General features: G+C 33.4%; 6 protein-coding genes across 6 annotated transcripts; 1 reads left to right on the top strand and 5 right to left on the bottom strand.

Annotated features, from left to right (window-relative positions):
- Positions 1-1,580: 1,580 nt before the first annotated feature.
- On the bottom strand, positions 1,581-1,887 carry MONOS_6352 (uncharacterized protein; the record flags this gene model as incomplete). The annotated part of the gene is made up of 2 exons (XM_067876578.1): positions 1,581-1,747; positions 1,812-1,887. The coding sequence occupies 2 exons, from the start codon at positions 1,885-1,887 to the stop codon at positions 1,581-1,583; spliced, it is 243 nt and encodes an 80-aa protein (XP_067725004.1).
- An 854-nt stretch (positions 1,888-2,741) lies between these two features.
- Positions 2,742-6,501, bottom strand: MONOS_6351 (putative Protein kinase domain). Its single transcript, XM_067876577.1, has 6 exons — positions 6,416-6,501; positions 6,230-6,353; positions 6,100-6,160; positions 5,975-6,010; positions 5,724-5,919; positions 2,742-5,568 (listed from the first exon to the last, which is right to left on the bottom strand). The coding sequence occupies exons 1-6, from the start codon at positions 6,464-6,466 to the stop codon at positions 3,010-3,012; spliced, it is 3,027 nt and encodes a 1,008-aa protein (XP_067725003.1). The 5' UTR covers positions 6,467-6,501; the 3' UTR covers positions 2,742-3,009.
- Positions 6,502-9,538: 3,037 nt separating this feature from the next.
- Positions 9,539-12,879, bottom strand: MONOS_6350 (uncharacterized protein; the record flags this gene model as incomplete). The annotated part of the gene is made up of 4 exons (XM_067876576.1): positions 9,539-10,315; positions 10,477-11,015; positions 11,061-11,135; positions 11,304-12,879. The coding sequence occupies 4 exons, from the start codon at positions 12,877-12,879 to the stop codon at positions 9,539-9,541; spliced, it is 2,967 nt and encodes a 988-aa protein (XP_067725002.1).
- Positions 12,880-13,320: 441 nt separating this feature from the next.
- Positions 13,321-13,989, bottom strand: MONOS_6349 (uncharacterized protein; the record flags this gene model as incomplete). Its single annotated transcript, XM_067876574.1, has 1 exon — positions 13,321-13,989. The coding sequence occupies one exon, from the start codon at positions 13,987-13,989 to the stop codon at positions 13,321-13,323; it is 669 nt and encodes a 222-aa protein (XP_067725001.1).
- A 5,917-nt stretch (positions 13,990-19,906) lies between these two features.
- Positions 19,907-21,504, bottom strand: MONOS_16614 (putative DDE superfamily endonuclease; the record flags this gene model as incomplete). Its single annotated transcript, XM_067869508.1, has 2 exons — positions 19,907-21,118; positions 21,172-21,504. 2 exons carry the CDS (start codon positions 21,502-21,504, stop codon positions 19,907-19,909), a joined length of 1,545 nt encoding a protein of 514 aa, XP_067725000.1.
- Positions 21,505-24,357: 2,853 nt separating this feature from the next.
- On the top strand, positions 24,358-25,098 carry MONOS_15201 (putative Uncharacterized transposase-like protein; the record flags this gene model as incomplete). Its single annotated transcript, XM_067868066.1, has 1 exon — positions 24,358-25,098. One exon carries the CDS (start codon positions 24,358-24,360, stop codon positions 25,096-25,098), a length of 741 nt encoding a protein of 246 aa, XP_067724999.1.
- Positions 25,099-26,083: the final 985 nt, after the last annotated feature.

Genomic DNA, 26,083 nt, shown 5'->3' with positions numbered 1-26,083 from the left:
ACGTGGAAGCTCAAAAAGAAGTGGAAATGGCTTTGCTGGCCTTGAGCAACATTCATGAATTTTATGTGTGTGCATTCGTATTATTTTTATTTTTATTAATATTTGTTAGAAAATAGGAAAAGAAATTTTTCTGAATGAAATTAAAGATATCATCGAATATCATCAAGAGTGTTTCAATCTTTCACGACTCGCCTATCAGTCTGCTTGGCAGTTTTTGATTAGCAGATTCTTCAGTGATGGCAGCTTTGAAGAACTCATCGTGAATAAGCTGCATTTTGCAAGAGAGGCTGCGAGAGAACTGGAAGAGCTGACAAAAAGTGTGGACTGGAAGAGAGAGAAAGAAGAGGAAAGAAGAGGAAAAGAAGGGAAAGAAGTGTTTATTATCAAGAAATGGCTTTTTGCGATTAAAGATTTCTTTTTTTGGTTCAAATTGCCAAATGAAAGTTTTGCTGAACTTATCAGCAGCATTGTTCAGGTATTTCGAGCAGCAAAGGATAATTGCAGATGTTTAAGCGAGCAATGCGTTAGTGTGTTTGAAGCAGCATTGGAAAAGGGAGTTGTGAAAGTTGAAGACTTGTTTAAAGGCAAAGCTGTTGAGGCTATTTTGGAAGAGATCTTGCAGCAATCATTGAATGACCATATTACAATTTGTTGTCTCTTATTCCTCTTGGAGCTTTCAGAAAGATTACAAGAAGAGACGAAAGATGAAATGGAAGAAGCGAAAAGAAAAGAGTTGAAAAGAAAAGTGATTGAAAAGATGGAAGAAGAAGGATACGAAGATTTGATCACAAGCTTAATTGAAAGATTTGATTATCTGAAAGTGTTTGATTTTGATAATTTTTCATTGGATATTTCTGATTATTTTGTGTATGTTTGATGAAGTGAGACGCTTTTCATTTTGTTTCTCTAAATTTCAATTTTTGTATTTTTGATTATTGCTTTTATCCACAAACTGTTATTTGTAGTTTTTTTCAATTGAAAATATAAATTGGATTGACTGTTTAATTATCAGCTAATAATGAAAATATTTGAGAAAATGAGATGTTATTTATTTTTATTACTCAAATGTTTATTTTTCAATTTGTAACATTTCTCAAAATCGAAAATTATCATTTGAACATTTATTTGATTTTTTATTTTTATTTCATTTCATTTTGATAGAATGAAATAAAATAGAGAATGAAAATGATTTTCATTTTTTCCTTTTAACTTCGAAAGTCTTCCTTTAATAATTTGTTTGCTCAGCAGTTTCTCGAAGAAAATTCGATATTCGCTTGTTCATTCATCTGCCTTTAAGCCATTTTAATTTGATTGTAAGAGCATTCAAATTTCATTTGTTTTTAAAACCACTTCACATTTTCAATGAAAAAAATTAACCAGCATTTAATTTTAAAATATTATTAAATTCAACAGCTTTGCTTCGCGGATCAAGTTTGACTCGAAAAAATCACAAAAGATTCATGTAAATAATGAATGAAGTTATAATTGAATAAAATACTCTAATTCTTCTCTGAAAGAAAGAAATTCCAAAAAAATACTTTATGCAAAATGCAGGTGCAAAATAGTGTTTTTGAGTTTTATCAAGCAATTCCTTTAGGTGTTCCGAGTTTTTGTTTTTTTTCAGTTTCTTTTTCTTCCTTCTCCTTTACAGAATTTTGTTCCAAATACTCCGTAAGTTTTTCATCCACTTCTTTTTTAATTTCCTTAACCTTTGAAGAAGATTCCATATAATTCGATCCCTGTTCAACTTAGTTAAAAAAAGAAAGTTAACAATTCTTGAATACTTTTGAATTTATAGAAAAATCTCAAACCTTTCATAAGAAAAAGTTCTGTTTCTTTATGTTCTCCACCTTCTTCTTGTTGTGATATATATGCTCGAACTTCCATGATTTTAATAGTTGTTCTTTCAATAATCGAAAAATGAAATGCAATAATGGAAATTTTGATTTGAAAAAATTGAAACTTCAAACCACAAATGAAAAAAATGAAATGAAAAAAGCTTTCATTATAAAAAAGTTATGTTCAGTTATTTAGTGAACAATTATTAATCAGCTTAAAAAGTTGAAAAACATGCAATTTCTTCAAAATAAATTTCAAATAATAAAAATCAAAAACCTATAATCTTAAAATAAATTGTTTCTTTCCTTTCCACCAAAGCCAATTCTTGTTCTCCTTCAAGTTAGTTGATTGTTTGAATTGCATTCACAAGACTTTTATAATATGCATCCAAAAGCTTTTCTTAAATCACTTTTCCTTTTTATTGTTCTTTAGCTGTTCTTCAATTAATACTGTATTCTTCTTTATGAAATGTCTTTCATAAATTGGATATGGCATTTTCATTTCGAATCTTATTCTTATTCTTATTCTTTTCTTTCACTTTTTCTTTTTCTAATTCTCATTCTTTTCTTTCTTCATTTCCAAAAAAATTATTTTTCAGGCTCTTTACATTTCTCCACAAATATATTACTAAAAAAAATAAAATGAACAATAAAAAAAGCCCAAAATTCCTCAATCCGCCATATGAAAACAAACATTGATCACCATTTTCTTTTACAAAATATAAAATAAAATAAATAAAATAAATAAAAAATTAAATAAAAAATAAAATAAAATCATTCTAATATTCACAATCATCCTTTCTTTCCAGTATTATCTTCGTCAGTCTTGACAATAATTTCTTCACATATGCATTTCTGCTCCTTTAACTTAAAATAAATATTTCTTCTTCTTCTTCTTCTTCTTCTTCTTTTTCTTTCTTCTTTCTTCTTTCTTCTTTCTTTAACTTCCTTTCCTTTCCTTTCCTTTCTTTCTTCTTCATCCAATTTTCTTTTCATTTCCCTTATAATTATATATAATCTTTCTTTCAAAGAAATTAATGAAAAACCATTTAAAAAGTTTTCACCTAAAAATTGGTTATAACCAAATCTTCTTCTTCCTCTTCCTCTTCCTCCTCCTCTTCTTCTTCTTCTTCTTCTTCTTCTCCTCCTCTCCTCTTCTCCTTCCCCCTTCTCACTCATCCAATTTCTCATCCTCTTTCTTAATTCTCTTGTCATCCAGCTTCAAAAACGGGAACGAAGGCGGAAAAGGCAGCTCTTTCAGCAACATGTCTGCTTCGTATCTTCTCCCTCTCTCCATATACTTCCGATACTCTTCAAACCTCCTCTCCCACACCTCCTTCTCTTTCTCTTGCTCTTCTTCCACCCACTCGTTCTCTGGCAGCACCCGCTGGTACATCGCAATGACTGCGCTGTACGGCTTCTCCCCAGCCAGCTCTTCTCTCAGCCTTCTTCTTCCTTCTCCTTCTTTTCTTTCTCTTTCTCCTTCTTTTCCTTCTCCTTCTCTTTCACTCTCCATCTCAATCTCCCTCGCCAGCGCCTCCACCGTCTTGCTCATCGATGCTGGGCCTCCAAAAAACTGATCTTCGAGTTCTTCTTTTCCCCTCACCCGGCTGGCCATATGATCATTTATCAGCACCCAGCTTTCCTTTCCTTCTCCTCCTCCTCTTTCTCCTCTCCCTTCTTTCTCCTTCTCCCTCACCCTCACAAACGTATAGTAATGCCCAGCCTCAATGCTCCCACTGTGGCATATCACACCCGCCAGACTGTACCGTGTGAACGAGCTCGGCCTCAAAAGATTCGCAAACCCGCCCGCCGGCGCAGGCGGCATCGGCAGCTGCTTCCGAATCGCTTCCGCTGCCCCCTCAAAAATCTCCCTTTGAGACTTCCCTCTCTCTGAATGCTCCCTCGACTCCTCCATCAGCGGCGACATGTCCAGCTCCTCGTCGATGGGGAAGCGGAAGAACGAGTTCACTTTCTTTCTCTGGAACGTGCTCTGGTCGATGTCGAAGCGCCGCAGATGAACGAAAAGCGTGTTTGGAAGGTCCCTCAGGCTGCTTCTGTGGATGACTCGCGAGGGAGAGCGGATTGGGGCTGTACCAACATCCCCAATGAAACCTCCACTTCCTCCTCCTCCTCCTCCTCCTCTTCCCATGCTGCTTCTGATGCTGCTGTTCATATTATACATGCTTTTTTTGAGTGTTTCTGAGTGTTTTTCCTGCTCTCTTTGTGTCATCCACATCGTCTTTGCTCCGAAACGAGAGGAAGAAAGCGAGTTTTGCAGAGACAAAGAAGGATTCCTGGTGTGCAACGAAGTGAAGGAAGGAGAGAAACCAAACGGAGAAGAAGAAGAAGAAGAATTTGAAGAAGAAAGGTAAGAAGAAGAAGGATAAACAGGATTTCGTGGCTTTGCCTGCAGCTGTGTCTGCGACAAATATTGAAATCCAGTTGATGCTCTGCTTCTTTCTTTCTCCTTCTCCATCTTCTCCTTCTCTGTCTTCTCCTCCTCTTCTCTCAAGCACTCCTCACACACGTAGTCGTCTGTGAACGAGCCCCGCATCATCGCATGCAGCGACGGGATGAGCGAGTCAAACCCAGCCACTTCTGTCTCCAGCAAGTAGAACGGCTCCACGTTTCTTGTCACGTGCCCTCGCTCGCACATCACCTCGTTCAGCATCCGCCCGCCAAACAGCTTCCGCACCACGTTCGGCGCTCTTTGCATGTCAAAGAACATCTCCAGCTGCCCAAACAGCTCCAGCACAAACTCAAACACATCACCCTGCAGCCCCACTCGCATTCTCTCTCCTGCTCCGTCAGTAAACACCTCCATCAGCCTCTCCAGCGTCACTGGCCGTCTTTCTCTGCGGTAGTTCATCTCTTTCATCAGCTCCCTCACCACGTTCCACACATGTGCAAATCGCCATTTCTCCCCTTCGCTCAGCGTCTTCACCCTCTCCTTCAGCCGCTGTGCTTCTCCTTCGTCCATGCCCCATTCAGATGAGTAGGCCATGATGCTGCTGCTGCTTCTGTTGGACTCAGTCACCAGATTGCGCGGCGTGTAGCCAGCACAACTTTCTCCCTTGTAGGCGATGAGGGTGTAGCGGAACTGGCGGTGGAGGGCGAGCAGGGTGAGAGGGGCGACGGCGTAGCAGAGCATTCCGGGGTTTGCTATGCCTCGAAATGGGAGGGGCAGAGAAAGACAGGCGAGCTGGGAAGGAGGGAGGAGGCGGGGGACAGGGTAGAAGGGGATGGAGAGTGAGGAGGAGGAGGAAGAAAAAGAAAAAGAAGATGGAGAAGAAGAGAAAGAAGAGGAAGAGGAAGAAGAAGAAATAGAAGGATAACTATGATGATCTATGTGAGGAGCATATGGATGAGGAGTTGAAGGGCTCGCAGAAGAAGAAGAAGGAGAAGAAGACAGAAAAGGAGGAGAAGCTGAAAATTGAGTGGTCGAAGAGAAAGAGGAAGAAGGAACGAAATCAGTTTGGCGTTCAGAATGAAGTGATGAAGAGATTGCTTGGCTTGTTGGAGAAGAAGAAGAAGAAGAAGAAGAAGAAGAAGAAGAAGAAGAAGAAGAAGGAGAAGAAGAAGAAGAAGAAGAAGAAATACCAAAGTCTGAATCAGAGATTTGTGAATTACTTTCCAGAGAAGCGTATAAAGCCCTTTCGTATTCGACTTCTTCCTGAAGAAAATCATTCTTTAATATCTGTGCAAGGGTTGGTCTGCATTTCGGATCCTGCTCCAAGCAATTGAATTATTATGAATTTTCAAATAAAAAAATAAAAAATTTTTAAAAATTGGAACGAACATCAAGATAATAATAATATAAATAAATGTTTTCAAGACATTTCAAAGCTTAACCTCAAAATAATAAATGCATTGAAGTCACACAGGTGAAATCATCTTTTGCACAAGAGCAGAAAGCTTATTGTTAAAATGCCACATTCCAAGAGACGTAACAAATACATTATCAATGCTTTGAGGATAATTTGTTGGACGAACTCCAGTTCCTGTGAACGGATGCTTTCCAATTGCATATTGATACGTCAAAACTCCAAGTGACCAAATATCTGTCGCTGATGATAAACTAAATTGGTTATTCCGAAATATTTTTACAAAATAAATCTGTGAAATTCTCAAACTGGTAGCGTTCAAAGAGCTCTGGAGCAATATAATTTCTTTCATAAAAAAATAAAGAAAGAAAATATCATCGAATAATATATTACAAAAAGGAGTCACATGTACCAAAAAGATAAATCTTTCAAACCTTGGAAACATTAAATCCTTGCTTGGGTGCTGATAAAATTCTGATGAAAATGTTGAATTTCCTGTTGGAAATAATTTGCAAGACTCATAATGTTGAAAATTTCGAAAAAAGAACATCATTATCATCAAACCAATGTGAAACATTTTGTTTTCGTCAATTTGAACTAATGCTGGATTCAAATTTCCGATATATCTTCCTTTTTTATGTGATTCTTCAATTATTAATGATAAATCAACCAAAAATTTTACAACATCCTTGAATCAAAAAAGTTTAAAAATAAGACTTAAAAATTCCTTTAATTTCACGAAATTCCGACCTTTTCGCTATGCTTTTTTGCAAATTCTTCTTCACATGTTTTTCTATTCATTTGAAGAAATCTGAATGAAAAAGAAGAAAAAAAAAATTACAACAAAAAAGATTTGGTATAGAAAATAATTGTTAATGGGATGACATTTTTTACAAAAAAATTTTATTCTTTGATCTTTTTTGCTCATTCACGTTTGCTTTTCAAAAATATGTGTGAAAATTCTTCGTCAACCTTGCAAACGAATTCATTCGTCAGTCCATTTGAAACTTATTTTTTTTCGATATTAATAAATTATGATTTAACAAAACTTTATAAATAAAATAAATTTAAAGAAGTGAAGAGATTCACATAAGCCTGTGTGACGTAATGACCATTGCCACAAGAAATTTCAATTATGACGGACTCAACAAAAATATTCACGTCAGTGATTTATTTAAGTTTTAATTTTTTGTGAAAGGAAAAAAACCAAATAATTCATTAAGTTTCATTTTTAAATTTATTATTTATACAAGAAAAACAAAACACTTTTTTTCTAGCTTTTAATCAATGAAAAAATTGCATTTGGAAACTGACGAAAAGGCAAAATAGGAATTTTTGATTGTTAGTGACGGTCATGACGGTCATGACAGTCAGGACAAGTCAGCATTTCAATGTTGGTCAAAAATTTGAAATAAATACTAATTGGTGAAAAAATTGCATTTTGTTGTGCTGAAGATGAAATGGAATGGTGCGATGAAGTTTTTCAACACTTTTATCAAATATAGTTAGTGTTAATAATGGTGGATACTTTCAATAAATGTGGACAGTGGCATTATCTCAGCAACCGTTGATTGTTGCATTTCATCAATAAACCCAACTATTCCCTCAATGCTTATGAACTAATATGAATAGTTTTAATCACAAAACCAATATAATGAAATTATATAAAAACAATTTTTAATTTTCGGAGAAAATTTGAGAATTTAATTTCTTTGGGTTTCTCCGAAAATTAAAAATGTTTTTTTTCAAAATTCTGCAGAGCAAGTTGTTTCATTTTTGAATGACTTTGAAGTTCATATTGAATGATGGAGTAGTTGAGTTTTTTATCGAAATGCAACTATCAACGGTTGCTGAGATAATGCCACTGTCTACAGTTATTGAAAGTGTCCACCATTATAAACACTAACTATAGGTGGAAATTGAACCACTTTCAGTTTGAATTTTTTCAAAATTTGAATATCATAGCGTTAATCTACATAGTTTAACTTAGCGATTCAAGGAGGGAAATTGCGAAATTCGATCATGAAAATTCACTCGATTTTTATTATTGATCATAAATCCCATAATTTATTTTTTCATTTTTGATCAAAAACATTATGAAATAATCTAATTTGAACTTTAAAAAATTTAGAATACTCATCAAATCCATGCAAGAGGAATCAGAAAAGAACAAATTTCCAACATTCACACAGTTTCTAATTAATTAATCAGTGAGCGAAGAGTATTCCCTTTCACTGTTTGAAGAATATGGAATTTTTAACAAAAATATTAAATGTTATAAGTGCGGGGTCAATATGAAACTTGAAAAATGGAGTTATAAAAAAAGCAATTTTTCATTTAGATGCAAAAATGCAAAAAGGAATATTTTTGGAATAAAAAAACAATATTTAATGCACACAAAATATCACCATTTTCTTCAATGTGCTTGTTGTACCATTACTGGTATCGGCACGAGATAAAAGAAACGACAAAAGAAACAGATTTATCAAATAAAACAATTGTAAATTCTATCAATTGATGAGAAGAATTTGTGCCTATTTTGAACTGAATTGCTCAGACAAAATAGGCATCAACAAAACAATAGAAATGGATGAAACACTTATTTCAAAAAGCAAAAATAATGTGGGAAGAGAAAAGGAACAACAATGGCGTTGGTGCAAAATAGAAAGAAAAACAGAAGGACAGAAACAGAAACTGAAACTTGAGTTTCTTCCAAATATAATTGAACAGTCACTATTAAATTTTTTAGAAAGAAACATAGACAAATCAGCAACTGTTAATTCAGACATGTGGTCTGCTTACAACATTTTAGAAAAAAAAAGTTCCAAACTTCAAAGCGTAAACCACTCAACAAACTTTGTGAATAAAACAAACAGAAAAATTTCCACACAAACAATTGAATGAATGTGGTCGCATGTGAAAGCACACATACAAAGAAGAGGAAATACATATCAAATAAAAGAAGAATACGTATATGCATATGTTAATATGTTCATTAATTTTAATGATCTTCAGAAAATGATGAGTGTCCTCTCCAAAATCAACACAAGAGAATTACAGGCGTTCATTTACACATATGAGAATTATATATGCAGAAAATCCTAACTCCTAAATGAAGAAAAAGACAAATGATAAGAATTGTGTGAAAAGAAAAAGGAAATAACACAAAAATAGGAAATTCCAATCGAATTGTTCGATGCATCTGATTTAGAAACGATGTGCAAAAAACAAAAACGGAAAAGAATTGATGAAACTGACAAAAAAGTGAAACAATGAATGATGATTCAAGTTTTGATCCAACAAATGCGTCCAACCTTGAAAACTTGAGAGACAACGTTGAAAATGAAGATGATGAAGAGGAGAGAGATGAAGAGGAGGAGGAAGAAGAGGATAAGAAAAAGGAAGACAAAGAAGAAGAAGATGAAGATGATGAAAAAAATTCACTCAGAAAGAAACGAAGAATAATATACACAACAAAGAAATTATCTCTTGCGAACATTGAAACATATGGAATTCACATGTGCAAAGAAAACACAGAATTCTTTATTGAGCATCGATTGAAAACAATAAAATAAAAACAAAATATTAATTTGAGACAATTAAGACAGTTGACTCAAAGGCGAATGCTTCGAAGCTTGCTGAAGTCAAAAAGCATTAGCACAACAACAAAGCCGATAACTTTGTAATTTTCTTTTTCCATTCTTTTCTTATCAAATAACATTTATCACATCACGCTGAATAATCAACAGATTGTTTGACTTTGACAATAATATGATGATCTGTCCAACATTGCAATAATAATGAAGATGAAAAAACAGTAACAATCAAAGTGCACCGTGTAAATTTATCTGATATTTCTTTATTCCACTTTACTTAAAAATTGACTTCATCCTTGAAGACGGTTTCGTTTTTATTCATCACCACAATAACGTCAAGAAAAGAAAAACTGTTTTTATCAAATAACATGCACAATCTTTCCTCTTGTTCAGCATCTTCCATCCCAATCACACACCCCTCCAACAACAGAGTCACATTCTCAACTTTCATCTTTTTCATCTCCACTTTCGCTTTCCCTCCAACACTCACAACATCTCCCTCACATTTGATATTCGATATTCTTGTTTCATCAATAATCACATTCGATTCTTCATGGAATGAAAGCACCAATCTTGATGAATAAATATCTTTGAATGTTGTTTCTGAGATTTTCAGCTCTCTGCATTCCACGCTCACAACCGAACTGTTCAGCTTCATGTCTTCTGCTGTTGCTGATGAGTTGAACTCGCATTTTTGGATCTCCATTGACCCGTTCTTTTCTTTCATTATGCAGTTGCGAGAAGCCTCAAACGTATCTTCAAACTCGAATGAGCACCTCTCCACAGCGCTTTCATTTATAAACCACATGATGCGATCCTTCTCTGCTGATTTCGCTATTTCCGATTTCAGATTCACAATCGCCTGAGACTTTTTGAATGGATTCACATTCAGATCTCCAATCACAAGTTCTTCTGTCTCAAACTCTTCCCCATTAATCAGAATCGCATTCATTACTCCTTCCTGGATGTGCTCAATCCCACAGTTGATGCTGGAACAAGGGTTGCTCTGTAATCCACGTCCCCTCCCATCACTCCCTCTCCCACTCACAAACACCTGTGCCGAATAATAGAATGTGATCACGGAATCAGATCAACTTCAATCTCATTGATTGCATTCCTCTCACAGATGGAGTTATTTGTGCCAAATGATTCCTGGTTGTAGTTCAGCGCAAACAATGTTTCGTTGATCTGGTGCTCAATCTAGTGGCATCTGACATATATGTCTTTCGCCACACGTGCCTCATTTATCTCAAACAGCATGTTCACAATCTTCAAAATCAGAGGTGGAATCTGACTTTCATTTCCAATATTCGCATGTGGGTCTGACCCATCAATAAACAGCCCTCCTCCACACCCTGTCCCACTCGAGCACTTGCACATCGAAAACGAGCTCCCATTCACTTTCAACACTGACTCCCCACTCTTCAGCACCACTCTCATCCCCCCTCCTTCATCACTCAAACCACTCTTGCAACTCGACATCGAACACTCATCCACCACGCACTCCACTCCATTCTCAAATGATCCCACATCAATGACACTCGCTCCAATCCCTTCATTCGTGATGTTCGCAAATGAACACCCAACATCCCTCAGAACTTGTCTATTCCCATTCAAATGGGTGCTCTCACCTCCGTTCATCTGGTTTTCCTCTTCAATCATAGAAATCAGACTTCCATCTGTCACAGTGGTTAATGAAATGTTCACTTTCTGAACAATCACCTGATTGACACTTCGGCTGAAACTGATGAATCCTTTCAAATCAGAAATCAAATTCATTGTTCATTTCTCGATCAGACCGCTAACTCCATTCACTCTCATCATGCAATATCCAAATGCCTCTGTCAGCCCTGTCAATGATCCAAATGAACAATCTGAAACAGATAAGAGTGTATTTGTTCCAGAAGAATCATTGAATACTTCATGATTGGTGGTTATGCTGGGTTTAGTGAATGATAAATTGAAGAACGACGGACTCACATTCGACGATATCATTGATCCACCATCCTAATCATTATCATCTTCATCAGTAATTGTCACACCTGTCCCTTTCTTTGTTCCTTCAATCACCACTTTTGGTGAATCTGAATCTGGTGAAGTTTGCAACAAAGACAAGAATGATATGGAATAGCTCAGCAACCCCGATTCCACAATCCTGATGTGTGTTTCGCCTTCTACAAGTGAGCCATATTTCAGAGAAACCAAGTGATCAATCGATGAACACGGTGTTTCAGAAAACCCGCACCCGCTGAAGTCTCCTCCTTCTATTCCTGAAACAAACCCATTCCCACTCCAGTTGTTCCACAAATACACAACCAATGGAATCACATATCCCTCATCTCCTGTCATCTTCCTCTCCCATCCACACAACTCATCAGACGATATCAACTCCTCTGAATTCATATCCCATTTGAAATGATCCTCATTCACAATCTCACTCAGTTCCCATCCTGAAACAAACATGTTATTCCCTTTCCATGCCTCACATCCTTCAAATTCCATGCTCTCCAATGAAAATGTTCCCATTTGATTGACAAATTCAGCAAACATCCCTCCTCCCATTCCTCTCCCTCCATTCTCAACATCCTCTGATGGCGCTTCACATCCTGACAAATTCACTCCTTTCACCCTCAATGTTCCTCCACTTCTAATTGATATCGTCATCCCTCCTCCTTTCATTCCACTTCCACCTGAGCATCTTGATGAAAAATTGCTTTCTTCAATTTTCACATTTCCTTCTTCATTCATCCCAACGTTCAAACATCCCCCTCCTCCATTTCCACCTGCAACTTCCACCTCAACTCCACTCACTCTGCTGTTCTTCAATTCCAATTGAACTCCACTTGTCATCGTTATTGGTGATTTCCCATTCATTGTCAGTGTCACTCCACTTTCCATCACAAATCCATCAATAATCAGATTCCCTCCTGCCATGTCAATGATACTGTATCCCATCATTCCATCAGTCAATGCCCCACTTTCAAATGAGACTGAACAGTTCGTCATACTGAGTGTTGATGTTGAATGGATGAATGCATTTCTCCTTGAATTCAACTGATCTTTCACAATATATGAAAGTCTGCTCATAGTCACTGAACTCGAACATCCAACAAGCCAATCTTGTGTGGCTGATCCTTCATCACTAACATTCACCTGTATCCTCTCCTCCTCTGATGATAATTCTATTCTGCCTGAAATATTCACATCAAATAAAGATAATTCAATTTCATCATTTGTTGAAGAAGATGAGACAATCTCTATTTCTTTTGATCTTTCACTCAATTTTGAGTTCGCACAATAATCAACTGCCAAACACCCAAACTCCTTAATCCCACAATAACTGTAATCCAATACACTCTCTCCACTCCCATCAACTCTCAACTTCGAGCCAATTGAACACAAATATACAAACAGCGGAATCACTTCCCCTTCTCTCCCATCCTCACTCCCACACAACTTCACAACATCAGAGGGAATCTCACGAAAATCAAAAAATGAAAATGAACTCCCATTCACTTTCGACTCCAGCAACACACCACTCCCACAACCTACAAACACATCCTTCCCATATTCAGCTTTGTTATTCTCTCCAAACAAATAGTCTTTTCCAGATTCCATTTTCATTGAACCATCCCTGCTCTCCATCACAATCATCATCCCTCCCCTTCTTCCTTCTCTTCCACCTGAACTCTCCCTTGGACCCTTCGCGTCACTCCAATCAATCACTCAACTCCCATTCACAACAACACTCCCTTCCCCCTTCACAACAACACTTATCCCTCCTCCTTATCCACAAGCACACCTGCACCCCTTCACAACACACGACTCAATCACAATTATCCCATTCTTCACATCTTCTCTCTCTGCTCCAACCACTCCACTCACCCATCATCCATTTCCGTTTCTCTTCTTAATGCTTGCAACATTGCATCCTTTTATGTTCACAACATCGACACTTTCAGTAAACTCAATCGGTAAATGTTCTCCAAATGTCAAGGTCTCTTTTATTTATAATCGTTCCACTATCACTTTCACCCAAATCACATTCACAAAACAATATCAAATTGAATTGTCAGATGAACAAACAACAGAACAGTCAGTGAGTGTGAGGAGTGTGGAGTTGGATGTGATCAGAGATGATGATGATGCACCAGACTGAGCTGATGTGATACACAACTTGATGTTTCTCATTGAAAATTTGCTCAACGCCTCAATCAGACAAGATGACTCAAAATTCTCTGGTGCTTTCACCCCAACTTCCATCCCTTTTGTCTCACATGATATCTCCCATTCACGACCATCTGTCATTCCAACTGCCTCAGCAAGCTCATATCCTGAATCCAATTCGATCTTTTTGTTAATGTCTGGATACTTCACCTGAGCTGCATGGGTGATGGTGGCACACGGATAATAGTCAAACCCACAGAACCACGAGTCGTATCCACCCAGCCCATTCACCTCCTTCCCCACATGTGCTGCATTCGGATATCTGTCCAAATACACATTCAATGGGAATAGCCCCATTGTTGTGTCACTCCGATCATATCCCACCAACTCGTTGAAATTTTTATTATCATATTGCACATCCAGCGTTGAGGAGTTTCTTTTCCAGCTTGCAGAATTGCTCCCATTCACAAACACATAATATCCTCCAGAATTTGCTTTGCAGCCTGTGAAGTCCACAGAAATGATAGAGAAATTGTAAAATTCAACTGCTGGATGCATCATCATCCCACTACCATTTCCACTACAATTGTGATTGTCGACAAAATATTCGTTCCTTTATCGAAAAAATTAGTTTTAGCCTTGTGTTGTTTGTCAACATAAAAATCATGTAATTCTCTTCTTATAATCCAGATCAGCACAGCAACACAACTCGTATTGTTGTATTTGCATCATAACAAATGATTGCAATATAACTTGCGTTTCCACAAACTTTATTTATTTGATAAAACAAATTTTGACATTCTCAAAAATATTCATTCAAATAATGTTTTTGATCAAAAATGAAAAAATAAATTATGGGATTTATGATCAATAATAAAAATCGAGTGAATTTTCATGATCGAATTTCGCAATTTCCCTCCTTGAATCGCTAAGTTAAACTATGTAGATTAACGCTATGATATTCAAATTTTGAAAAAATTCAAACTGAAAGTGGTTCAATTTCCACCTACGCCCAAAAACTTCACCGTCTTCACACATTTATTCCATTTCACCTTTTCCGTCACATTTATCTTCTTCTTCTTCTCCTTCAATTCAAACTCCAATTTCTCTTTCTTTTTTTCCTTCTCCTTATCTTTCTCTTCCTCATTTAAATTCTCATTTAACTTTTCTTTCAACTTCTGTTAATCAATCAAATTCTGATTTTTATTCAAAATCTCTTCTTTCTTCCATTCAACAACAAAAAAAAGAAATAGATTATTTGAAACAATTGAAGAAACATTTGCTTTTTTTCTATTAAAAATTATTTTTTGAAAAGATCTTTTGATTTTTGTTTTTGCATTTTCATGTTTGTTTCTTCATAAGTTCTGCAAATTATGACGAGTGATTAATTGAACTATTTTTAATATATTGGCTTTTACAAAATATTGTTTGCTTTCCATAATAATTTCATTTTCTGGAAATTTTATCTTTTTTTCATGTTTAGCACGACTAAAGCTCATCGAAGTTCACGTCAAAGATTGATAAAATAGAAAGCATCATATATTGCTGATATTTATTTTGGAAAATGCATTACGAGCGCCTATTTTGCTATTTCAAACTTTTGTGCTTGATGATGAATTTGGAAAACTTCTTTTCCGTAATTTTATTTTATCATGCAACTGTTTGCTTATTTCTTTTTGTTTTTCTTTTATAACTTATTTTATTTCTATTTTCGATAATAAAAAAATTTAACTATTCATTTTGAACAAATTAAAAATGCAAACTTTATTCCAATTCATTCGCTTCAGTTATCAAAATCATTTGTGAAGTGGAACAAAACAATGCAAATGAAAATTTTGACACTAACATTTCAGTCTTCTTCTCATTATATCCTCTCAGCATCCTCTCATTCATTTCAATTAGCTTCCTTTCACTCTTCTTATCTTCTTTTTCTTCGTCTTCGCCTTCTTTTGCGTCTTCAACATCTTCAATATATTCTCCATCTTCTGCATGTGCTCCTTCAGATGTGTTGCAATTGCAGCCTTCGCTTTCCAATGCAAGTGCTTCATATGCTTCATTCCCATTGCCTTGTTCGTCTTAGGCTTCAACAACAAGCTCATTTCCAACAGAAACACAGGCACATTCTCCAAATCACTCTGAGACAACACAAATAGAACAGGTTGCATCATCCGGTCAGTCTGATTTATAAATTCCTTCCTCTTCTCTTCCTTCTTCTTCTTCCTCTTCTTTTTGTCCTTCATCTATCACATCAATGCAGAATTTTCAGACACAACAGCAACAGCAACAGCAACAGCAACAGCAACAGCAACAACCTTCTCTTCAAATTTCCACAAACATGTTCAAAGAAAGTGAAAAAAATGATTCTTTTTCATTTACACATCATATCAATGATTTTTGTATTTCTTTTGAAGCCACTTCTTCATTTCACATGAATAAAAAAGAAGCAAAGAAATGCAAAATACCTTCGACTTATTCATCCAAAATTACAAAACAATAAAAAAGGAAAATTCTTCATCATCATCTTTTTCTCCATTATCTTCTAAAGAAAATTCAAGATCCTGCGTTATCATGCTTCTTTCTTCACAAAGAGGCTTGAAAAACAATGGCAGTGTGTGCTCTCTTTCATCCATTTGTCAATGCATGGCTTCTCTTAATCTTGAATTTATAGACATTTCTTCAATGAACAACATGTTAGAAACTTATAAGTGTTTGTTTTATATTCTTCGAATCTCTTCGCATTATTTCGACGTGTGGGAAGGAGGACAAATAAATAAATTTTACGATACTTATCTTGGAGGGAAGAATCAGCCAAAAGAATTGTCTGTTGTTTTTGAAAGACTTCTCAAAGTTCTTTCTAAAAATTTTAATGAAATAAATAATATGTTTTCTATCATGTCAAAAAATATTTTAATGTGTGTTCATTGAAATGATTACATAATTTCAAAAAGGGATGATCAGTTTTTTGTTTCAATTAGAGGATCAGATGTTGTTTCTGGTCTTCAAGTTTTATTAACTTGTAATTCTTTTTTTGCTTGAAAAGAGAGAAGGAGAGTGTGTATCATGTCACAAAGATAGACAATTTTTGAAATATGTTCGTTTTTTGTATTTTCCAAGAGTGGAAAGTGTTTTACTCTACGTTGGCGATTTTTTCACTGTAATTGTTCCTCCTCTTTCTATTCATTTTGTTGATTCAGGGTTTGGACCTGAGGATTTAAGAATATGGGAGATTATTTTTGAAATCACATCTTTTTTCAGTTTGTTGATTTTTCAAAGATTGTAAGTTTTTTTGAAAGAAAATTTTTATTCAACAGAGAAAAATCATGATAATTGTTTTTTAATAACAAATGGTTTTTCCGAATCAAAGATTAAAATGCATTCAATAAGCCTTTTAACTTTTCAATTTTTTTTCCATTGATATTCAAGTTATATTTTTTCACCGAAATTTTTGAATGGAATAAAATGATTTCATAAATAATCACCCATATTTGATCCAAAGGTTTCCTCTGAAAATTATTTTTTAACTTCAAGTTCTGTTGATGATGTTGTTGTTTATGAATTTGTTGGATGTGTTATTCATTCAAGTGTTCTTAATGAGCAAGGGAATTTTTTGGCCGTTGTGAAAGAAGATGTTTCTAAACCTAGTTCCATTTCAAAGTTTATTGAGTGCAATGATCATGATGTTTCAGAAATAATTCCTGAAAAACGGAATGATTATTGTAATCATCTCGCTTCGGAAAATTGGCATCCTTCAATTTGTTTTTTCAAAAAAGTTGAAAAATAATAATGCTCATCATTTTTGTTTTTGATTATAATTCTCGAATATTTTCTCATTTGAAAAATAATTCTATCTTTTCAATTCAAAATATTTCTCCTTTGTTTTTTTCTTTATAATTAAAATTTCTAATTGTTTGAATTTTTTTTATGACTCAATTCAAAAAAAAAAAGATTATTCAAAATTTAAAATTAATTCGACTATGTGAAAAATGTTAAAAATAAATTTCTTTTTTTGATTTATAATTATAAAAGTATTTTAATTGTTTCCAGAAATATTTTTTTCTTCCAAATATTACGAAAAGGCTATATTGTTTGATATTTTGGAATATTTTCGAAAAACAACATGATTATTTTTTTTGAAAAAAGATTACAACAACCCATAATTTAATTTCTTTTTGATTTTTGATCTTTTTTAATGATATTGGGTGATTATTTTTGAAATCATAACTTTTTTCGGAACGTTGTTTTTTCAAAAAGAGTTTATCATTCGGAAGAGATTTTGTTGTCAAATGCTTCAATCACCACAACTGTTTAAAAACATATGAATTCACATAATTAAAAATGAAAATGTTTTTTATCAGCCTTTTCATTGTTCATTTGTTTATATTCAATAGAAAATTCAAAACAGAAACTTAATTAAAAATAAATACGATTTCAAAAAAAAAAACACACATATCAAAAAAAAAAAAAAAAAAAAAGAAAAAAAAAAAAAAATTAGAAATATTCAAAAATATCTTATAAATCGGAAATCGATGAATTTCACAGATTCATTACAGCAATCATCAGTATTTCTCAAAACATAAAAATAAACATTCAATCGTTGAGAAATACTTCAATTTCTATTTTTGCATAAGGTTTGCATTCTTAAAAATTGTTTGAAGATGGTCAACATCATGGAAAACATGAAAAAAGCATTTAATTGACATTGGTTCTTGGGATTTGCTTTTCAAAATTAATGAATGTGTTAACGAATTAAAAGAAACATAATGGTTATTTCTTTCAAATTTGGAAACACTGTTATATCTTTTTAAAAAAATTATGCAATAATTATAATAATTTCAGATCACCTAGTAAAATTTTCTAATTCCATAAAACGACAAAAAAAAGTTGATCCAAATTTGGTAAAGATAGATATATTTTTATTCGTTTATTTTTAAAGAAATGGATTTGACGAATCATAAAAATAATTTTCAATTCAGAAAAGGTTTAAAAGTTTTATTTCAACAGCGATGTAATTAAGTTCAAACGAGTTAGAAAAAAAAAATAAAATCTCACTTTGTTGAACAACAAATTTTCTAATAAATAACAAACAGAATTTTTATGTCAATATATCGGACATTTCTAAAAAAATTTTTTTTTATTCCACATGGTTTATTATCTCTGTTAATGATATCACTTTCATATTACAAAGCGCGGAAACCTGTTTAATTCATCGGAGAAAAAAATCAAAAAATGTGTGAATCATTTGAAAAAAGTGTGTGATAAAAAAACATTATTCTGTAATTACAGCCTCTAAGAGGAAATAAATATTCGGTTTTTTTCAAGAAAACCGCATTTATTAACAAAGTTGGAGCTTGGAAATGGTCTAACAACAGAATTCTAAGAGAAAAACATCGTGAGTGAAGAATTCATCCAAAAGAGTTGAAACTGGAAAAAGAGAGAGAGAATTATCACCATTGATCCTACGGAAACTGTGGAACAAAAAATTCAGTGTTCAAAAATTCAACATTGTCAAATTCCAAAATTGAAGTGGGAAAGTTTTGATTTTTCACATCACTGTTGTTGATCGGATTTTCAGCAAAGCATACTCAAATGATGATATAAGTGCATTATGCGGTTGTGGGTTATTGGAGAAGTTTATAAAGATATGCCTGTTCTGATCTGGTAAGCACTGATCCAATTGTATTGGGTGGTGAAGGAAAGATAGTGGAGTTAGATGAATGTTTGCAGAGAAGGAGAAAATATAAAAGTTGGAGTAGAAAAAAGCATAAATTATTATTTGGATAAATAGAATGGATGACTTTTCAGTAATTATTAAGCTGTGCATTTTTATTGTTCCAGATCGTTCCACTATCACTCTCATTCCTATTATCAAATTTCACATTCTTCAGGGAACAACTATAATGAGCGACGAGTGGAAGGCATATTCTTCTTTGAGGATAATTGACTGCATTTATTGGATAGTGCGCCAAAAAATGCATTATGCGGATCCTCTTTCTGTAACTTTCACATCAACCATTGAATGAATGTTGTCTCATTTGAAAGTGTTTTCTCACAAACATGGAGCAAGGAAAAGACATATGGGATATTATTCAGCCTTTTTGATTGCAAAACACACTCCAAAAAATAAGTTCGGAGAAGAGATTGGGATGATAGTTTATTGGAAAAAAAAGAAGAAATGGAAGAAATAGAGGAAATAGAAAACAAAGAGAATCCGTTATAGATATGGATGATTTTGCAATTCCAGGTTTGTTTGATAAAAAATCTGATGATGTAAAGAGTGACATCGAAGTTTCTGATGGAGCAAATGCTTCTGAATGGATAAAAGATAAATAAATATTTTTATTTTATAACTTTATTTTTATTTAGAAAAAAAATTATATATAGGGTGATTTTTTTATCCGGACATAATTTTTATTTTTTGATAGAAAAAAAAATATTTTTTTATAAATCGCATGTTGAAATTTTCGAAAAAACGCAACAATCAATAGTAAATATAATCCATCAATTCTCTTTTAATAATTTTTCTGGTATTTCTTCGTTCATTATCATCTTCAAAATCATCATCTTTTAAAATTTGGGATTTTGATATTTTTCTTTTTTTCGGCTTGTCTTCAGAAAACAAATCTTTTTCAATTTTTTCTTCAGCAGAATCATCAATATTCTTTTCATCTTTCATCTTTTTGTATTCTTTCCATTCATCTAAAAATGCTTGGTCGGTAATATTTTTTCCATGGAAATTGAAACGATGGGTTTTTTTTTTCAGCTGAACTGAAGGAGTGTCAGGCAACTTCACCAATACAGTATTGGACTGCCCAGTCAACACTCCGCTCTTTTCAAATGCAGAGTGAATTGTTGAAGGAAGCAATGCAGTTTGCAAAGCCTGTGGCAAGGCATTTGCAACTGCTTTTCGTCTGAGTGCGATCGAAGAAGAAGATGGAACAACATAGTTTGAATTGAAACATCTTTTGAACACAGCAAAAACTCCGCAGTCAAGTGGCTGTGTAAGATGAGTGCTGTGTGGAATAAATGTTACCACGTCAATTGATGAATCTGCAAATTTTTGCCACAGATCTGGCTGTGCTCTTGAAGGATGAGAATCCAAGAGAAGCAAGCATCTTTCTTCATTCATATCCAGCAATTTTCTTCTTTGGGCAATTCCAGGCAGTAGTATCTCTTCAGCATAGCGAGCAAACAGTGCATCAGTCATCCATCCATCATTGTCTGCCCAGGCGTGAAGCTGCGGGCTGAGCAAGACCTTCATTTCTTGTGGAAGTTTTTTAGATGGCCAAAGAACAAGGCTTGGTAGAGAATAACCATCAGCTGCAACTGCAACCACAAGAGTTGAGTTTGGCATGTTGATTGGTGTTTTGGAAAACCCGACTGGAACATCTGAAGGATGAACGGCTAGTTGTTTTGTGGTGTCGGAAAGGCGTAAAGAGGATTCGTCGGTATTGAAGATGAGAGAAGGAGAGTATTTGTGAGAATCATGAAGTGATTGCAGAAGAGAGAAGAAAGGTTGAAGAGACTGTTTGTTTGATACTGATAATCGTTGAATATCAACGTTATGAGGAATGGATGTCTTTAGGTCTGGATTTCGTTTAACGAATGAATACGGAGTTGATTTTGAAATTTTAACTTCTTCTTCTTCTTCTTCTCCACTTCGAATTTTTCTATCAGTTAGCACTGATTCCATCTTTAATTATAATAAATAATAAATATAGATAAGAAAAAAATATTAATGCAAACCAATCGTTTAGTTTGAGTTAAAGAATAACTCACTCCTGTCATGCTTTCTATTCTGATGACTCCTGTAATCACTTCTTTATCTTCTGTAGTGAACAGCTCTGGTCGACCAACTTTTCCTACGATTCTTCCATTTTCAACAGCAGTAACGGCTCGGTTGATCGATGAACGAGAGAATTCCTTAAGATTAACAGCGTCGGTAACACGGCATTTTCCATCAGCAATTATCGTCGCAATACGCACTAATCGATTTTTGATTTGACGATACTGGAAAGATTTCATCAAATCTCTCAATTTCGCCAATCCACTTTCTTTTCTTTGTTTCACTACGCTCATACAAATAAAATATTGGTTATGATCATTCTTTTTATTTTTTAAAAAAAATTTTTTTGAAATGAAAAAAAAACCAAAAAATTTTTTTCGATTAAATTCTAACTTAGTAATACCCCTTGCTATTACCTAATCTCCTCAGGGGAGGCACAAATCAGAGATGGAGGAGCTAACCCCCCCATCTCCCCCCCATCAGAGATTAGGTATAGTAATTTAATTTTAATTTCTAACTTCTGACTTTTCCTTATATACCAAAAACAAGTAATAAAATATGAAAAGTTGGTTGATTAAACAAATTATTAAAATTTTTGTCCGGATAAAAAAAAATGTCCGGATAAAAAAACCACCCTATATACATCATCTTCAATCACATTATATTTAAAAAACAGAAATTTATATTCTAATATTTTCCTCGCTATTTTTTGTGCAAAAAAGTTTATAAATCTTCATTACGAATGAGATAACCACAAAAATCGTCATCTTGTCGTGTTCAATATATTGTCAAATTTGCCCAAATAGATTCAAATAACGGAATTGTTCTTTTTTTTCAAATTGTCTTTTGTTGAGAAACATTTACTCCAAACAAACAAACATAGAGAAGAATAAAGTCTTTGAACCGAATAACTTATTTTGGATTGTTGTTTCTCTTTCAAGTTATATATTCCACTTTGGTGAAAATCTTGATAGCTTCATTTTTATTTCTTTATAAGGAAGATCTGACTTTATTCCTTATGTGTCACAATTTTTGAAAAGTCTCTGCAGATCAAAAATTTATCCCATCGCACTTAAATATTACTGTCTGTCCGCAATAAATGTTGATCTATCCGAAAATTATGTTGATCATCCCACTCTTAAAAATAAATGTTGATGAACCATTTGTACCATTTTTGATGACGATTGTGAAACATGTTTTTTTATCTGATTTAAAAATGATTTGTCTGGTTTTTGTTTAAACGAATCGTAATGAATGTTGAATATTGTTTTCATATCTACTATTTGTTTTATGTTCAAATTGTTATTTCGTCTCATATTTTGAAATAACAAATCTCATTCATCAAACATGTTATTAGAAAGTTTTCACACTTTATTTTTAAATATTCAATTAGCTTTATGATTATTTTTTATGGAATTATGTTAATTTTGTGTGCGTAATTCAAATTCGAACGAAGTGAAAATGTTTATTTATGGCTTTAATTTTCAGTCTGTTCAACAAATTTTAAATCTTTTTATCGTTTATTAACATATCATTAAGTCAGGATATTGGAAATTGTTATTTTTTATTTGTTTTTATAACTTCAATAAGACTTATTCCTTGAACATATTTGATAGGAAAAAACACATTTTTTTACAAGTCTAATTTTCAGAATAATTTTTTAATGCATTTGCGTTATTCTTTTTCACAAGAGTTAAAAAAACATTTTCATATTGATGAAAAACAGGTCCTTTTGTTGCAAAACGAATGAGTCAAATAAAAAAATAAACCTTACAATGAAGTTGTAAATGTTGATTATTATTATTAATCATATTTTCTTCAGAACTTTTAACAAAAAGTTTTTCAACAAATAAGAGAAAGCAAGGAAATTGCGTTTGACGAATTATTGATACAAAAACAGGCTTTCACAGAATTAAAAACAAAAATGCAACAAATAAAGAGTGAATATTAATTGGTTCATTTATGTATTTCGAAAACATGTGAAAGTATTGACTATTAGAAATATATTAACTCATGCACTTTTATGAAATATTTCGAGACAACTGTCTTTCCTTTTGGAGTTTGCTGATGTTTCATTCTATTGCCGTACCCCGCTTAATAAAAAAGCTCTTCGGAGACAATTGTTTTAATTGGACAACAATTCATATACAGATATTGCATAAAATACCGGACATCGCACAAAATAGTGGACAAGATCGTTTTCTCAATAACCACTCAAAGAGAAGATCTGACAATATTCCTCTAAAGACATCTAAACAATACAAACTCATTTGGTATATCAGACTTTCATTTCCGTGCAGACTGAATATTAAAAAATAATTTTTAGAATCTCGGAGAAATTTAATTTTGAATTTCCCCGATGTTTTAAAAATTATTTTTTCCGAGCATAAACGAGGAAGTTATGAAATTCTCGGTTGTCAATTGAGTTTGTATTGTTAAGATATCTTTTGAGGAATATAATCAGATCTTCTCTTTGAGTGGTTATTGAGAAAACGATCTTGTCCAGTATTTAATTCAATATTTGTATAATTCAAATCAAAAAGAATAATTAAATGGACGAAACACACTGAAAAGATTAAGACAATATACAATTTCACAAAAACAGACTGTTAATTTTTTGTTTGTCAATGGTATTTTCAGAATTAACGTGGTAAGTGCACAATATACGACCGTTAACAATTTTCTGTGTGGATGATTATAAGAATATTATTAACTGTTTTATATGGTTTGCTTGTATTTCTTTTGTGCGGAAACTTTTTTATTGGACCCATGAAATTTATAAAAATTTTACTCAAAATATGGGATCGATCAAAAATTTCGATCAAAATATTAATTTTGCAATTTTTTTCTGAATGCAAATTGAGGATCGCAAATTCAAAATCAGCTTCTTCAACGAATTATTTCATAACGCAAATGACACATGGGAATGGTTCAGAAATGAAGTGTTGAATCAAAGATACAAAGAATGCAGAAATTGCCATGCGGAAACAGTTCTCAATGAACGAAATCCAAATTCCAGGCAATGGAGATGCTTCAGATGCAAAAAAACAATAAGCCTGCTGTCAAATCTATCAATAGAAAATCAAAAAATTGGAATTAAAAAATTAATGCATATTTTCCTTTTTAAATGGATGAAGCTTTCAATCATGCAAACTTCTTCACTTCTTGGTGTGCACAGAAACACAGTTGGTTTTTACTATTCCGTTGCAACAGCAGCAATGGCACAGAGCGCAGCATCATCTTTTCAGCCAATTGGAGGTGAAAATACAATTGTGGAAATTGACGAAGCAATTTTGAACAGAAGAAAATTTCATAAAGGCAGATGGAAGAAGCAGATCTGGCTTTTTGGAGCTGTTCAAAGAACTCAGGATGGGAAACAAGGAAGCTTTTTTATTATCAGAGTCCCAAATAGGAAAAAAGATACATTGCTGCCAATCATTCAAGCGAATATCTTACCAGGAACTATGATTCACAGTGATGAATGGAGAGCGTACTCATCTCTCAGAGGTCTCGGTTACGGCCACAAAACAGTCTGCCATAAATATCATTTCAAAGACCCAGAAAGCGAAATATGTACCAACATGATTGAGGGACTTTGGAGTCAATTTCGAAAAGATTTGCCTCGCACAGGGCTGAAGGAGAAATTCATTGATGATTATATTTCTTCTTTTGTGTTTCAAAAAAGAAAACAATCAACATTTGTTGAAACTGTGAGAGAAATTTGCCAATATAAAGTGGATGAATATATTGAAGAAGAAAAGGAAGACCACGAAGAAGGTGATGACGAAGAAGATGTGCCAGTTTTAGCTGAACAAAACGAAGAAATTTCTGAGGATTCGATGGAAGTTAGCGATGGAGCGGAGCATTCTGAATACGAACCCGAATAAAAAACAGTTGCATTGCTAAATTCATATTTGTTTAGAAATATTTGTTAGCATATCAATGACAAATTGCTAAAATTTTTGTAAAATTGATCGAAATTTTTTTAAATTTTTTGATCAGAAAAATTATATCACAAAAAATATAATATTTTTTTTTCGAGTTTCCGCAAATAGTTGAAAGAAAAAAACATATGTGCACGACATGTTATCATCATAGCTTCAACATATGTTAATTTTATTCACGGTCGCATATTGTGCATTAACCATTAACGTAGTCACAAAAACATTAATCCAGCAAAAAATGAAACACAATAATCACACCATTCAATATTGGGTGAATATTTATGAAAATGTCGATCATCCCATCAATAATATTCAAATTTCTCACCCAATATTGAATGAAACACTTTTCTTTGAATGCTTTTTGAAGGATCAGTGTGTTAATGAAGTATGCCTAGTTGAAGTCTCTAAAGATAATCATTTAGTGAATATTAAATTCGTGAATGCATATGATTTTGCTTTCGTACGCTCTGTATATTTATCTTTTTCACATGATTGACCATTTTGAAATTTTAGAGCAATGAGAAAATATAAAGAAAAAAAACAAGCGCATTGGAAGAAAGCAAATTGTTATTGTTCCTATCTAATTTGGATTTGCGTTATTTAGATTATTTGTTGAAGATCAATTTTTTTTTAGTCCAAACGAATGGATTTGTTAATTGTTTTATTAATTCAACATGTTTTCAATCGTTTTGTTTATTACTTAGTTGATGTATCACAAAAAATATTATTTTAAATGATTTGCACAACAAGGTGACAACTTTTTTTGATTTTTGCTATTCAAATATAAAATTTTCAATATTCCATGTGAATAAGTGGATTTTCGATCACTGAATTTCTATGCCAATGAATTTTCTTTTTCAATGATGTTTTTTTCATTTCTTTGCTTGTTTAACATGCTTTATGGATATTGTGTATTTGTTGAAATGAT

This window comes from Monocercomonoides exilis, assembly GCF_001643675.1.
Source record: "Monocercomonoides exilis strain PA203 chromosome Unknown scaffold31-1199392, whole genome shotgun sequence".
NCBI classification, from domain to species: domain Eukaryota; phylum Preaxostyla; order Oxymonadida; family Polymastigidae; genus Monocercomonoides; species Monocercomonoides exilis.
The sequence above is the reverse complement of the archived record's forward strand: the minus strand, read 5'-3'. Positions and strand labels throughout refer to the sequence as shown.

Excerpts from the sequence above, each read along its gene's own strand:
- MONOS_6351 (XM_067876577.1), bottom strand. The coding sequence starts at position 6,466 with ATGAATAGAAAAACATGTGAAGAAGAATTTGCAAAAAAGCATAGCGAA. Across the intron at positions 6,354-6,415 it reads CAAAAAAGCATAGCGAAAAG|GATGTTGTAAAATTTTTGGT; the intron begins GTCGGAATTTCG and ends TTTTGATTCAAG. Across the intron at positions 5,920-5,974 it reads GAGCTCTTTGAACGCTACCA|TTTATCATCAGCGACAGATA; the intron begins GTTTGAGAATTT and ends TAACCAATTTAG.